The sequence below is a fragment of the Tupaia chinensis genome, unplaced genomic scaffold, assembly GCF_000334495.1.
Source record: "Tupaia chinensis unplaced genomic scaffold, TupChi_1.0 Scaffold000250_1, whole genome shotgun sequence".
NCBI classification, from domain to species: domain Eukaryota; kingdom Metazoa; phylum Chordata; class Mammalia; order Scandentia; family Tupaiidae; genus Tupaia; species Tupaia belangeri.
In genome coordinates, this window is record NW_006159730.1 from 2,356,616 (window position 1) to 2,371,234 (window position 14,619).

General features: G+C 40.6%; 1 protein-coding gene across 1 annotated transcript in view; it reads left to right on the plus strand.

Moving 5' to 3' along the window:
• DNA2 (DNA replication helicase/nuclease 2) overlaps positions 1 to 14,619 on the plus strand; it is a 47,394-nt gene that overhangs the window by 15,655 nt on the left and 17,120 nt on the right. The window contains exons 8-14 of the mRNA XM_006148938.3: positions 1,991 to 2,153; positions 4,192 to 4,386; positions 5,747 to 5,977; positions 8,891 to 9,007; positions 9,087 to 9,196; positions 9,693 to 9,802; positions 14,320 to 14,544. Of these exons, the coding sequence (XP_006149000.2) occupies positions 1,991 to 2,153; positions 4,192 to 4,386; positions 5,747 to 5,977; positions 8,891 to 9,007; positions 9,087 to 9,196; positions 9,693 to 9,802; positions 14,320 to 14,544 (1,151 nt within the window). The remainder of the gene's footprint in view (positions 1 to 1,990; positions 2,154 to 4,191; positions 4,387 to 5,746; positions 5,978 to 8,890; positions 9,008 to 9,086; positions 9,197 to 9,692; positions 9,803 to 14,319; positions 14,545 to 14,619) is intronic.

Sequence of the window (14,619 nt, forward strand, 5' to 3'; positions counted from 1 at the left end):
GGGGGAATGGCCACGCTACAATCTCTTCTCCATTCTCCTCTCAGGATCTTGGGCATGCGCACATGCACATGGTATGATTTTTTTTTTCTTAGTTTTTAAGAGAGTTTTGCTATAGGGCACATGCGCTCGTGGCGTCAGTTTTGAGCCACTGGGTCCAGGACTCGAAGCACAGTTGACTACTTGGGAGTCCAGTGACGTAACCATTACACCATCTGTTGGTCCCAGGATCCAGCCACTTTTACCACCAAGCCACCTGACTGGCCTAGAGTTGTATTTTTCTGTTCTTTTTTTTTTTTTTTCCTTTTTTCAGTTTTTGCTAGAAGACTTCAGAAAGAAAGTGAGAAAAGTCACCCCAAGGGTGGATGGCCATGCTGCAGTCCCTTCTTGTCCTGTCTCCTCTTGGGATTTTGGGCACATACACACATGCGCCTGCATGATTTTTCAAGTCTCCAGGACCTGGACTCAAACTGCGCAGCTGGTCATGAGAGATTCAGTGATTTAACTTCTATGCCACCTGCTGGCTGTAGAGTTGCTACTTATTTTTTTTTTTAACAATTATTTTTTATTTAATTTTATTCATTGTCATTATTTTATTTTTTTGAAGTTGACCAGAGAGAGACAGAGAGAAGGAAATTGAGAAAGTGAGCTGCTAGGTCCAGAACTCGAACTGTAGTCAACCTTGTGGGAGTCTAGCCGCCTTAACCACCATGCCACCTGCCAGCCTGTAGAGTTGTACTTTCGAAAAATAATTTTAGAGGTCAGCAGGTGGAATGGTGGTTGAGGTGCTGGACTCCCACATGGCTGACAGCAGTTTGAATTTCCTGACCTGGCAGCTTGCTATCTTACTTTCCCTTTCTCTTGTCAAATTTTTAAACATAAAATAAAATAATAACAAATAAAAAATATACTTTATATTTGAAAACATTATTAACTTAAAATGTTATTACTTTCTAAAACTTTTATTTTGAATTTCCTATATTACATTAAAGATAATCTAGAAAGCTCTGTTTAATCCTTAGCATTCACGTTATATAACACCAACTGTACCATACTAATTATGAGCTATGTAACTATTTAAAGAATTTATTGGGCCAGCCCAGTGGCCTGGTGGTTAAAGGAGCCAGATCCTGGGACCAGCAAATGGCGTAATGGTTACATTGCTGGGCTCAAACATAGTTGACCATGGTTTGAGTCCCAGACCCAGCACCTTGAAACTCACGCCAGGTGCATGTGCATGCATTTCTAAGACCCTGAGAGGAGAATTGAGAAGGGATTGCAGCATGGCCATCCCTCTGGGATGGGGGTGCTTTCTCTCTATCTTTCTCTGGCAAGCACATGCACCCTATAGCAAATATCTTTCTAAAAAAAAAATAAAAAACAAGGGGCCAGCAGGTGGCGCGGTGGTTAAAAGCACTGGATTCCCACATGGCTAAATACGGTTTGAGTCCCTTGTTGGCAGCTTGCGTTCTCACTTTCACTTTCTCTCTTTCTCTGTCTCTGGGCAAATTAAAAAATAATAGCAATAAATAGAATTGAATAAATACATAATTCTTTAAAAAACAATTAAAAGAAAGAAAGAAAAAAAAGAAGCCTGGTCCCATATGGCTAACTCCACTGCTCAAGTTTCCACCCTAGTGGCTTGAAGAACACGCTAAGCACGTTTGCGTGCACACGCTCCCAATCCCAGCAGGATGCGGAAATGGAGGAGAAGGCACTGAAGTGTGACTGCAGTCCATTGTGGAGGTGTTTTCTCCCTCTCTCTTTTGTCACTTTTGAGCTTATGCTCCCTCTGGCAAACTAAAATCTAAGCGAACAAAACTTAAAGATATACCAAAATATTAACAGTAGTTATTCTAGTGCAGTGGGAAATATGAATATTGTCTTCTACTTTTTTTGTTTTTAAATCTGTAAGTCTTACTTTGATAATGGAAAGGATATGTATGATTCATTTTAATTCTTAAAAGGACACTACTGTTTTTTTTATATACAGAGTTACTGAAGCTCAGAAACCAGCTGGCATACTCTTTGTTTCACCGTATTTGCAAATCTGCTTCTGGAAAGCAGAGGCAACTTGCTTTTCTGCCACAAATAATTGAGGAAGAGAAAACCTGTAAATATTGTTCACAAATGGGCAACTGTGCTCTTTATAGCAGGTAAACACACTGTCTTTCAAAGCATTATTTCAAGTACCATCCATCAGTTTATATTTTCTAATAAGCCTATTCCTTGGAAAATTAATAGAGTACTTGAAAAACTTTTTCTAAAAGTAGATATTTTAATCTTGTTGCACATATCTTTTAAGAAATGAAATAATTTTAGGCCTTGTGGAATCTGGTCAAGAAAGAAATAGTTATACATTTTGAATACAAGTTTTTTCTCTAAGTTTTTTTTTTTTTTCCATGAGAGGGAATGAGAAATATAGATCCCCTCGACAGAGTCTCTCCACCTCGCAGTCCTCCCCTCAGCCTTTTAGGCAGCCAAGTCATGGGCACACATCTGGAATATTCTGATTGAGCCAGAATCTCAACAGATCTCCACATGGTTCCAGTATCACACATCAGCAGAATGCTTGCTCCACTTCAGCTGGACCACAGTACAAATCTTTAATGTATTTTAAGGAGTTTTTCTTGGGACTGGCAGGTGGCATGGTATTTGAAGCACTGGACTTCCACATGGCTGACTACACTTTCTTCTCTCTTGCTGGTCAAATTTAAAAAAATAAATAAATAAAATAAATAATTCTTTTTTTAAAAGTTTTTTTGTTAATTTTATTAATTATTATTATTATTGTTTAAAATCTGGTCGGAGAGAGACAGAGCAAGAGAGAGGGAAAGTGAGAAAGCAAGCCGCCAGGTCCAGGATTCAAACTACAGTCGGCTATGTGGAAGTCCAGTGCTTCAGCCACTACACTACCTGCCAGCCCCACAGAGAAAGTACTTTTTTATTTCAAAGAATTATTTAACTTTATGTATGCATGTATTTTCATTTGACCAGAGAGGGACAGAGTGAGAGAGTGAGAGTAAGAGTGAGAGTGAGAGTGAGAGAGGGAGAGAGAGAGAGAGAGAGAGAGAGAAAATGAGAAAGCAAACTGCCAGGTCCAGGACTTGAACTACAGTTGGCCATGTGGGAATCCAGCACTCTAAACCACCATGCCACCTACCACCCCCGTGAAGTACTTTTAAAAGTATTGTCTTAAGGGATTCCTTAATGGCAAGGGACTGTGAACCAAGAGAAATCTGGGCTACAAGTACAAATCTATACTACAAGTACATTTCTTTGAAATCTTATGTTTTTTTTATTGCTAAAGGGCGTGTGTGCTCACCAAAGAGAGAGAAAGCACTCCCCAGTGGGGCATGGTCATACTGCATTCCTCCTCCTGTATTCCTCCTTCCTACCAGGATTTACGCACATGGACACATGCCTGGCACGTTTCTCTAGCCCCCAGGGCTGCGTGTAGAACTGCAGTTGTCTATGTGAGATCCAGCTCCTTTAATCATTGCACTACAGGGCTGGCCCACGAACTCTTATGTTTATTCTCAGCGTTTTATTGCTATCTTATAACATGTTTGTTTCGGGGACCAGCAGGTGGTGTAATGGTTAAAGTACTGGATACTCCCACATGGCTGACCACAGTTCAAGTCCTGGACCTGGTTTCTTGCTGTCTCGCTTTCTCTGTGTCTGTGTCTCTCTTTGGTCAAATTAAAATAAATGAATGAATAAATAACTAAAATTAAATAAATAATTCTTTTAAAAAATAACATGTTTGTTTCTATATTAGAATGTTTTTAATTAGCATTAAGCCAAAGTGATACTTCAAATGAGACTCCATGTTTTTATGTTGACTTCCTTATATTACAGGGTAAACAAATATTGTGATTTTTGAGAAATGCAGTTTTATACAAAGCCAAAACATGCCGTGTATAATAATAAAGTCTGAGTATACCAAATTAAATTGTTGTTTGGGGTCTAGTCATTGAAGGTAAAATAATGCAGTATTGAGTTTATTATGCATTTTATTTTGTAAAAAGCCATATGGCTTATAAAATATTGAAGTGATTTTTAACAAATCTAGGAACTGAAGTTATGCGTTATGATGATCATCCTGTTTGTGCACTTACTTTAGATATTCCTCATTTCATAGCCAGCCAATGCAATGTTTTATACACATCTAATTCGGGGCTTTGTATTTAGAGCAGTTGAACAACAGATGGATGACACTTCAGTCCCAGATGTCATGTTGCCCAAAATGAAAGAAGAAACTCAGCATCTGAAGCTTACACACTTGGAGTATTTCAGTCTTTGGTGTCTCATGTTAACCCTGGAGTCTCAATCAAAGGGTAACAGAAGGAATTACCAAAATATCTGGTTAATGCCTGCTTCAGAAATGTAAGTCATTTGATACAGTAAAATTATAGTAATCTGGATTAGCTAGTGTGATAGGATTTGAAATTTGAGACAAATATAGGTTACATAGTATGTGAAGAAATGTGATTTCATTTATTCCTGCCAATGCCAGGTGACTGTCAATAAATTGTTTCTGAGTAGAGCACCATATCTGTGTATGCTGTTGGGTATTCTTTGCATAGGAAAATATGTCATGACTTTCCCAACAACCTAATAAATGCTATAATTGTGAGTTACTTTTTAATAGGTTACATACATTTTAAGAAATATTATTTTTAAAGTTATTTTTTAAATAATTATTTTAGTTATTTTGGGTACGCACACATATGTGCCCAGTGTGAGTTTCAAGATGCCAAGTCTGGGACTAGGACCATGGTTGGCCATGTGGGAATCCAGCGACATAATCATCTTGCTATATACTGGTCCCCTGGATTATTATTTTCTTAATATTACATTTTAGGAACCAGCAGTTGGCATAATGGCTATGTTGCTGGATTCCCATGTAGTCAACTGTGGTTTGAGTCCTGGACCTTGTGGCTTAAATTCACACCGGGCACGTGTGCATGTGTGCCTAAGATCCTGAGAGGAGAATGGAGGAGAAGGGATTGAGGTGTGGCCATCCCCCCTGGGGGTGATTTCTCACTTTCTGTCTCTCTGGCAAGCATGCACGCCCTATAACAAAAACCTCTTAAAAAAATATTACATTTTAATACAAGAAAACATTACAGTGGAAAAAGTTCTCATAAATGTAGGTAGACTGCATGATTATAGTGGCTATGTGAAGCATACATTCTCCTCAAGCCTCAGAGGTTGTATGGTATTTAATAGCCTGAGAGATTTTAAATGTTTTTTGCTTATTTCTTAAAGCAGTGTGATAATCAATTTGCTTGCCATTATTTTAATAACCATAATTGCAAATCCTTTTGTAAGTACTGAAAAAATCAGCTATTTCCTTCCTTCGAGTTTAGTAGCAGGTTATCATGATCTGTCTTCTGTAATCCTATGTGTATCAGCACAAGAGATGCGGGTATCAGATGCCAGGATCAATGTGCTGATAAGCAGCTCGTTCAGAGATCCTGGCCTGTGGGTGCAAGAAGGGAAAAGCTCCCCCCATCACTTGTCTGTAAATCTGTTATTGAAAGATTATTTAAAAACTAATGGAATGGTCACTAAGCATTTCTAACACTTGTGTAGATTGTGGAAAATGTAAAAAAAGACAGACTCCATATTAGCAGTAGAGTTTTTAGGGCTCAGAAGAACAAAGGAACTGGAAAAATGCAAATACCACACTTGAATGTGTGATGCGAATGGACACTTTTCTGACTCTCTTTCTCTTTCGTAGGGAGGACAGTGGCAACTGTATTGGAAACCTGATTAGGACAGGACATGTTACGACAGTGTGCGATGGACAGTACCTGCATCATTTCCAACGTAAAAACGGTACCATATCTATCACAAACCTAATGGCAGGTGACAGAATTATTTTAAGTGGAGAAGAGAGGACACTTTTTGCTTTGTCCAGGGGTTATGTCAAGGAGGTAACCATGACGACGGTAGCCTGTTTATTAGACAGGTAATAAAACATTACCTTTTTTTGGTAACAGCTTTATCAATATATAATCCTTGTGACATACAATTCATCCATTTACAGTGCACAGATCAATGGTTGTTATATATATTCATAGTTGTGGAGTCATCACCACGGTCAATTTAGAATGTTTTTCTCATCCCAGAAAGAAACCTTGTCTCTTTAGCAACCGCTGCCCGTTTCTCCCCAACTCCCCCAGCCCTAGCAAACACTAACCTACTTTCTGTCTTCATAGATTGGTCTATTATCATCTTTTCGGGTAAATGGAATTGTGTAAGATGTGGTCTTTGGTGAGGTTTTCTCATTCAGCATCTTGTTTTTGAGGTTCATCTTCATGATGTAGCATGTATCAGTACCTCATTCCTTTTTCATTTCTTAGAGGAGTCTTTTTTTTTTTAAGCTTTATGGTACACATGTGTTTGCCAGAGAAGGACAGAGAGAGAGGAAGAGGGGAGAACACTCCAGTGGGGCATGGTCACACCGCAATCCCTTCTCCCCCACTTCTTTTGGGATTTGGGCACATACACACATGCACCTGGTGTGTTTCTCAGGCCCCCAGGTCTGGGACTCGAATAGCACTATTGGCCATTTGAGATCTGGCTGCCTTAACCACCAGGCCATGGAGCCTGCCCAGCATTTTTTCTTTTATCTTATTTATTTATTTTCTTCATGAGAAACAGAAACAGACAGACAGACAAACACATATACCCCTAATGGGGACCTTTTCACCACGATCCACCCATCGCCTCAACTAGACAGTACCACGGCACATGTACCCAGCATGTACAGGACGAACTTGGGATCTAAACCCAGTACCTTTCCATATAGCTTCAGAACTGCAGAGCATTGCGTTAACCACTTCATCATCATAGCTAGCCTTCGTTTTTTGAAGAAATTGAGGTAAAATTCATATAACATCAGACTGGCCATTAACTACTCAAAAAGTTGCTTTTTAGGGACCAGCAGGTGGCATAGTGGTGAAGGCACTGAACTCCCACACGACTGACCATGGGTCAAGTCTTAGACCCAATGGCTTGAAAATCACACCAGGTGTGTGCGCATATGTGCCCAAAATCCCGAGGGGAGAGGAGAGGAGAAGGGGTTGTGGCATGCCCATCCTCCCTGGGGGTTGATTTTTCCCTTTTTTCTCTCTGTCACTGGTGAGAGTACATGCCCTATGGGAAAAACCTGAAAATAATTTTAAAGAAATTTTTTTTAATTTATAGCAGTAATACAAAGACTATTTCATTTAAAAGAAATAGGTTGATGGGACCAGCAGTTGGTGTAATGGCTATGTCATTGGACTCCCATGTAGTCAACTGCAGTTCGACTCTTGGACCTGGTGGCTTAAACTCATGCCGGGTGCATGTGTGTGTGTGCCCAAGATCCTGAGAGGAGAATGGAGGAGAAGGGATTGCGATGTGGCCATCCCCCCTACGGGGTGATTTCTCGCTTTCTGTTTCTCTGTCTCTCTTTCTGTCTTTTTGTTGAGCGCACATGCCCTGTAGCAAAAACCTCTCCCCCCCAAAAAGAAAATAGGTTGATTTGCAGGCCAGTAGGTAGAATAGTGGTTTAGGTACTAGATTCTCATGTGGTTGACTGTAGTTCGAGTCCTAGACCTATTGGCTTGAAACTCATACCCGGCATGTGTATGTGTGTGTGTGCGCCAAAAATCCTGTAAGGAGAATGGAAAAGAATTGCAGCCTGGCCACGTCCCCTGGGGGGTGATTTCTTGCTTTCTCTCTCTCTCTTTCCAGCAAGTGCACGCACCCTCCAGCAAAAATCTCTAAAAATAAATAAATAAATAAATAAAAAACAAAAAAATTAAAAAGCCTAGTTTAAACTAAAATATCAGTTGAACAGTGGAATAATTGGTAATAAAATCCATGTCAGCCTGGTGATACAATGTGAGAAGAGTATATGAGTGTGAGACTGAGCAAACAAGTGCAAAAATTCGTGATGGTATGGTATAGTATGACAATGGAGTATTCAGGAAAGTGCAGGAAATTAAGTATTTCTGGAATGTAAAATATAAGGAAAGGAGTATTTGGAGAGGTTAGGTCAAAGAAGGTCTTAAATAGCCATGTTGAGACTTTTTTGTTTTGTTTTGTTTTGTTTTTAATTTGCCAGGAAGAGGGAGAAAGCACTCCCTAATGGGGTGTGATCATACCACAATCCCTTCTCATCCGTTTCTCCACTCTTGGCATGTTGGGTGTGCATGCACAGGTGCCTGGCATGTTATTCAACCACAGGGGTCAAATTCAAACTGCAGTCAGCTATGTGGGATCCAGCTCCCCAAAGAGGCCAGTTTGAGAAGTACTTTTTTTTTTTTTTTTTTTAGATTTTTGCCATAGGGCACCTGTGCTCTCTGGAGGGGGCGGGGAGAGTGAGACATTACTCCCCTAGCTATATGGCTATGCCTCAATCTTTTCTTCTTTTGGGATTTTGGGCACGCACGTGCCTGGCATAGTCAAAGCATTCATCATAAGTGAGCCATCTTTAGTACTGGCATTGTGAATGAGGGTGCATTGTACAGCTGGTGGGTGGTGGTGAAGGCAGCTGAGTCCCACATGGCTGACTGTGCAGTTCAAGTCCCAGACCCAGTGCCTTGAGAAACATGCCCAGTGCATGTATGTGTACTCAAAATCTTGAGAGAGAATAAAGAAGGGTGTGTGCCATGTCCATCCTTCTTGGGGCGGGCTTTCTCACTTTCCCTCTCACTCTCTCTCTTCCTGTTTCTCTGTCTCTGTTGCCATGCATGCTATGGCAAAATTTGAAAAATCAAAAAAGAAGTAAATAGCTATCCTGTCCAATTTACTATTTAGGCAGAGAGCAGTGCATACTTCCATGGGCTGCGTGAAATGAAAATATTCATGTACATTTGTTTTGCTGTTTTAGGAACCTGTCAGTACTCCCCGAGTCAACCTTGTTCAGGTTAGACCAGGAAGAGAAAAATTGTGACATAGATACCCCATTAGGAAATCTTTCTAAATTGATGGAAAACACGTCCACCAGGTTTGTAACAATGAATTGAGCTGAATGTCACCCCACTTTTCTAAGTCCTACTACTAAAATTTACATTTTTGCTCTTCAGCAAAAAACTTCGAGATTTAATCATTGACCTTCGTGAACCTCAGTTTATATCCTACCTCAGTTCCGTTCTTCCATATAATGCGAAGGATACAGTTGCTTGCATTCTGAAAGGTACACTATTCTCAACATGTCTGGCATTGTATGTCATTTAAACTGCATTATAGTTTTATATCTTTTTTCTTTAGGTTTTTGCCATAGGGTGCATAAGCTTGCCAGAGTTAGAGACACAGAGGAGGGAAGTGAGAAATCATCTCTTGTTGGCAATGGCTATCCCACAATCCTTCTCCATTTTCCTCTTGGGATTTTGGGTGTGCATACATATGCACCTGCTTTTCAAGCCACCAACTATAGAACTCCTGCTGGCCCATATCTAATATCTTAGCTTACAATTATGATGTTTAGAGAGAGTTTCTTTGGAAGTAGTTTATATATATCCTTTAAAGTCACTATGTTTTGTTTTGTTTTTACTTTGAGTCAATGTATTGAAGAACACACTTTGATAGAGAAGTGTATTGAAGAACAGATTTATCCAAGCTTGGATAAATAGTTAATTTGTCCTTCAAAAGTCAATACTCTTTTTTCCTGTTATTTTTTAACTTAAATGCAGGTTTGAATAAGCCTCAGAGGCAAGCAATGAAAAAGGTACTTCTCTCAAAAGACTATACACTCATCGTGGGTATGCCTGGGACAGGAAAAACAACTACAATATGTACACTGGTAAGATTATTAGTCTTTTGCTTCGAAACTAAATGTTCACTTCAGCTTCCCAGTTCAGAAGATGTGATATTTAATATTAAAAGGGCTGAATTTAATTTCAAAATGTCTGTTTCAAATTAACTTTTTAGAACTACATGAGAAATAGTAAAGCTGAACCACATATAGTCTTGTATCACTTAACAACAGGGATTATGTATATATATATTTGGTAAAATTTTGCCAGAGTGCACATGTTGCCCAGAGAGATAGAGAAAAAGAGAGAGAGAGAGAGAGAGAGAGAGAGAGAAAAGGGAGGAAGGAAGAAAGGAAAGAAGGACTGACCCTCCATGAGGGATGATCATGCTGCAATCCCTTTTCTTCCATCTCTCCCTCTTCTTGGAATTTTGGGTATAAAGGCACGCGTCCCTGGTGTTTCTCAATCCACCGGGTCCAGGACTTGATCTGTGTGGGATCCAGGTGCACCAACCACAACCCCACAGGCTGACTGAACATGGATATTTTCTGAAGCATGGGTCATCAGGCAATTTCATCCATGTGTGAGCATCATAATGTGTACTTACACAGACCTAGATGATACAGCCTACTTCACGCCTTGGCTATAGTTTTTTTTTTTTTCCCTTTTTATGGAGAAGTTTTTGCTATAGGGGGCGTTCAAAGACGGAAAGAGACAGAGAGACAGAATATGAGAAATCACCACCCAGGGGGGATGGCCATGCCGTAATCCCTTCTCCTCCATTCTCCTCTTGGGATCTTAGGCATGCACGCACATGCGCCCGGCGTGAGATCAAGCCACCGGGTCAAGGACTCGAACCGCAGTTGACTACATGGGAGTCCAGCGACATAGCCATTACGCTAACTGCTGGTCCCTATAGTTTTTTTGTTTTGTTATAGGGAGTTTGTGTTTCCTGGAGTCAGAGAAAGAGAGAGAGAGAGACAGAGAGACAGAGAGAGAAGAGAGGGAAAGTGAGAAATCAACTTCCCCAGGGGGAATGGCCATGCTACAATCTCTTCCATTCTCCTCTTGAGATTTTGGGCATGCCTGCGCATGTGTGGGTATTTTTCAAGCTGCCGGGTCCAGGACTTGAACCTTGTGGGATCCAGTTGGCCATGTGGAATCCGGCAGCCTTAACCTCCACACCACTTCCTGACCCCATTGTATAATTTTCTGGGACCACCATTGTATATGTAGTTGATAGTTGACAAACACTGTTTTGTGGAGCATGGATATATCATGTTGTAAATTTCTTGCATTTACAATTTTTTTAAGATCTCTTTCCATTAGTGATATGTGGTAATAAGCATCACTGTTTTCTTTTCCCTTTAAAAATGATAAATTATACAGAGGTAGTTGAAATGGATTTTTCTTAGTTTTTTTTATGTCAATAATGTTTTTTTATAATTTTAAATTTTATTTGTTATTATTATTTTTAATTTGACCAGAGAGAAACACAGAGAGAGAAAGGGAAAATGAGAAAGTAAGATGCAGGGTCCAGGACTTGACCCGCTATTGGCCATGTGGGAGTCTAGCACCTTAACCACTGTGCCAACTGCCAGCCCCTCTTTTATTTTCAATTGCCAGAGGGGATATGTGCTTGCCAGAGAGAGAGGGAGACGAAAAAGCACTCCCTAATGGACTGTTGTCACAATTATTCTCCATTTCTCCATTCTGTTGGTATTTGGGGTGTGCACGCACATGTACCTGGTGTGTTTTTCAAGCCATCACGGTTGGGATTCAAACCACAGTGGGCCATGAAGGATCTGACTCCTTCAACTGCTAGGCCATGGGGGCTGGCCCTGTCATTAATGTCTAAGCAGTCTTAGAATAATCATACTGATGGCAGCAAATATTTATTAAGATTGGTACTGGGGACCAACTGATGGCATCATGGTTAAATTGCTGGATTCCCACATGGTCGACCACAGTTCAAGTCCTGGACCTGTTGGCTTAAAACTCATGCTGGGTGCATGTTCTTGTGCCCAAAATCCCGAGAGGAGACTGGAGGAAAAGGAATTACAGTGTGGCCACCCCCGTGGAGGGGTGATTTCTAGCTTTCCATCTCTCTGTCTCTGTCTGTCTCTTCAGCGAGCACATGCACCCTATTGCAAAAATCTCTCTTAGGGGGTGGCATGGTGGTTAAGGTACTCCCACATGGCTGACCATGGTTCAGGTCCCGGGCCTGGTGGCTTGTTTCTCACCTTTCCTCTTTCTCTCTGTCTCTTTCTCTGGTCAAATTAAAATAAATGGATAAATAAACAAAATTAAATAATTCTCTTTTTTTTTTTTTTTGAGAGGTTTTTGCCATAGGATGCATGCGCTCACCAGAATGACAGAGACAGAGGGACAGAAAGCGAGAAATCACCCCCCCCCCAGGGGGGATGGCCACGCCATGATCCCTTCTCCTCTGTTCTCCTCTCGGGATCTTGGGCACACACGCACATGCGCCTGGCATGGGCTTAAGTTACCAGGTCTCAGACTCAAACCGCAGTCGACTACACGGGAATCCAGCGACATAGCCATTATGCCAACTGCTGGTCCCAAAATTAAATAATTCTTAAAAAAAAAACAACTCTCCGAGGGGCCGGCAAGTGGCGTGGTGGTTAAAGGTGCTGGACTCCCACATGGCCGACCACGGTTCAAGTCTCGGACCTGGAGGCTTGCTTTCTCACTACCTCTCTCTCTCTGTCTCTCTCTGATCAAACTGAAAAATAATGATATAATAACAAATAAAGTTAAATAAAATAATTCTTTAAAAAAAAAAAAACTCTCTGAAATAAAAAAGATTGATACTGTACTCCAGATACTACTAGTTTACATATATTCAACTTTATTATCACTTATAATGCATTAACATATCATTAATAACATATAATAATGATAATGCCATATAATTTTTATTAGGTATTGTGACTTTCTGATTTTTTAAAAAAAAATTTCTTGACTCAGCTGTTGGTGGGTATGCTTCTTATTAAGTTTTTTTTAAAAGAATAATTTTATTTATTCATTCATTTATTTTAATTTGACCAGAGAGAGGCAGAGAAAGAGAGAGAGAGGCGAGAAAGCAAGCCACCAGATTCAGGACTTAAAACTGTGGTCAGCCATGATGGGGTGTTCAGTACCTTAACCACCATGCCACCTGCTGGTCCCCTCTTATTAAGTTTTCTTAGTTCTCTTTAGAAAAATTTAAGCACTGGGACCAGCAGATGGCATAGCGGTTACATTGCTGGGCTCCCAGGTAGTCAACCACTGTTCAAATCCTGAACTCAGTGGTTTGAAATTCACGCCATTGCATGTGCATGCATGCCCAAGATCCTGGGAGGAGAATGGAAGAAAAGGGATTGTGGCATGACCATCCTGCCTGGGGGATGATTTTTTCACTTTCCTTCTCATTGTCACCAACTCAGTCTCTCCAGCAAGCACACATGCCCTAAGGCTAAAACCTCTTATAAAAAAGAAAGAAAGAGAGAGAAAAATTTAAGCATGTTAAAAATTATTTCGGGGGCCTGCAGGTGGCATGGTGGTTAGGGGTGCTGGACTCCCACATGGCCAACCACATTTGTAGTCCCAGACCTGGTGACTTGCTTTCTCATTTTCCCCTCTCTCACTCTGTCCCTCTCTGGTCAAATTAAATTAAAAAAAAAAAAAAAAAGAAGCTAAATAAAGCAATTAAAAAAATTATTTGGAATGAGGCTCAGGCAGATGGCGTGGTGGTTGAGGGTGCTGAACTCCTATGTGGATGACTATGGTTTGAATCCGGACCTGGTGGCTTACACACGCATGCTCTTTCTTTTTCTCTCTCTCGTCAAATTAAAAAATAAATCATGGCTGGCAGGTGGCATGGTGGTTAAGGGTGCTGGACTCCCACATGGCTGACTGTGGTTGAAGTTCCAGACCTGGCTACTTGCTTTCTTACTTTCTATTTATCTCTCTCTCTCTCACTCTGTTCCTCTCTGGTCAAATTAAAATAAATAAATAAATAAAGTTAAATAATTCTTTTTTTTTTTTTTGGAGAGGTTTTTGCTATAGGGCGCGTGCGCTCGCCAGACAGACAGAAAGAGACATAGAGACAGAAAGCGAGAAATCACCCCCCGGGGGGATGGTCACGCCGCAATCCCTTCTCCATTCTCCTCTCGGGATCTTGGGCACGCATGCACACGCGCCTGGCGTGAGTTTTAAGCCACCGGGTCTGGGACGCGAACCGCGGTCGACTACATGGGAGTCCAGCGACATAGCCATTACGTTAACTGCTGGTTCCCAATAAAATAATTCTTAAAAAATAAATGAAGTTGGGGACCAGCAGATGGCATGGTGGTTAAGGCTCTGGCCGACCATGGTTCGAGTCCCAGACCTGGTGGCTTGCTTTCTCACTTTCTCTCTCTTTCTGGTCAAATTAAAACAAATGAATTAATAAATAAAATAATTCGTTTTTAAAAAATGAAGTTAAATAGAATAAATAATGCTTTAAAAATGATTTGGAATGGAAAGTAATGCTATTTTTCTTCCTGTTGTTCATTCTTAGGTGCGAATCCTTTATGCCTGCGGTTTTAGCGTTTTGTTGACCAGCTATACACACTCTGCTGTTGACAATATTCTTTTGAAATTAGCCAAGTTTAAAATAGGCTTTTTGCGTCTGGGTCAGACTCAGAAAGTTCATCCAGGTATCCAGGAATTTACAGAGGAGAAAATATGCAGATCAAAGTCCATTAAATCTTTAGCTCTTCTAGAAGAACTCTACAATAGTCAAGTAAGTACAGTATTGTGTAATAATATTGCCAGCGATTTCTGTAGCCAGAATGAGTGGGGAAATGATGCTCTGCTC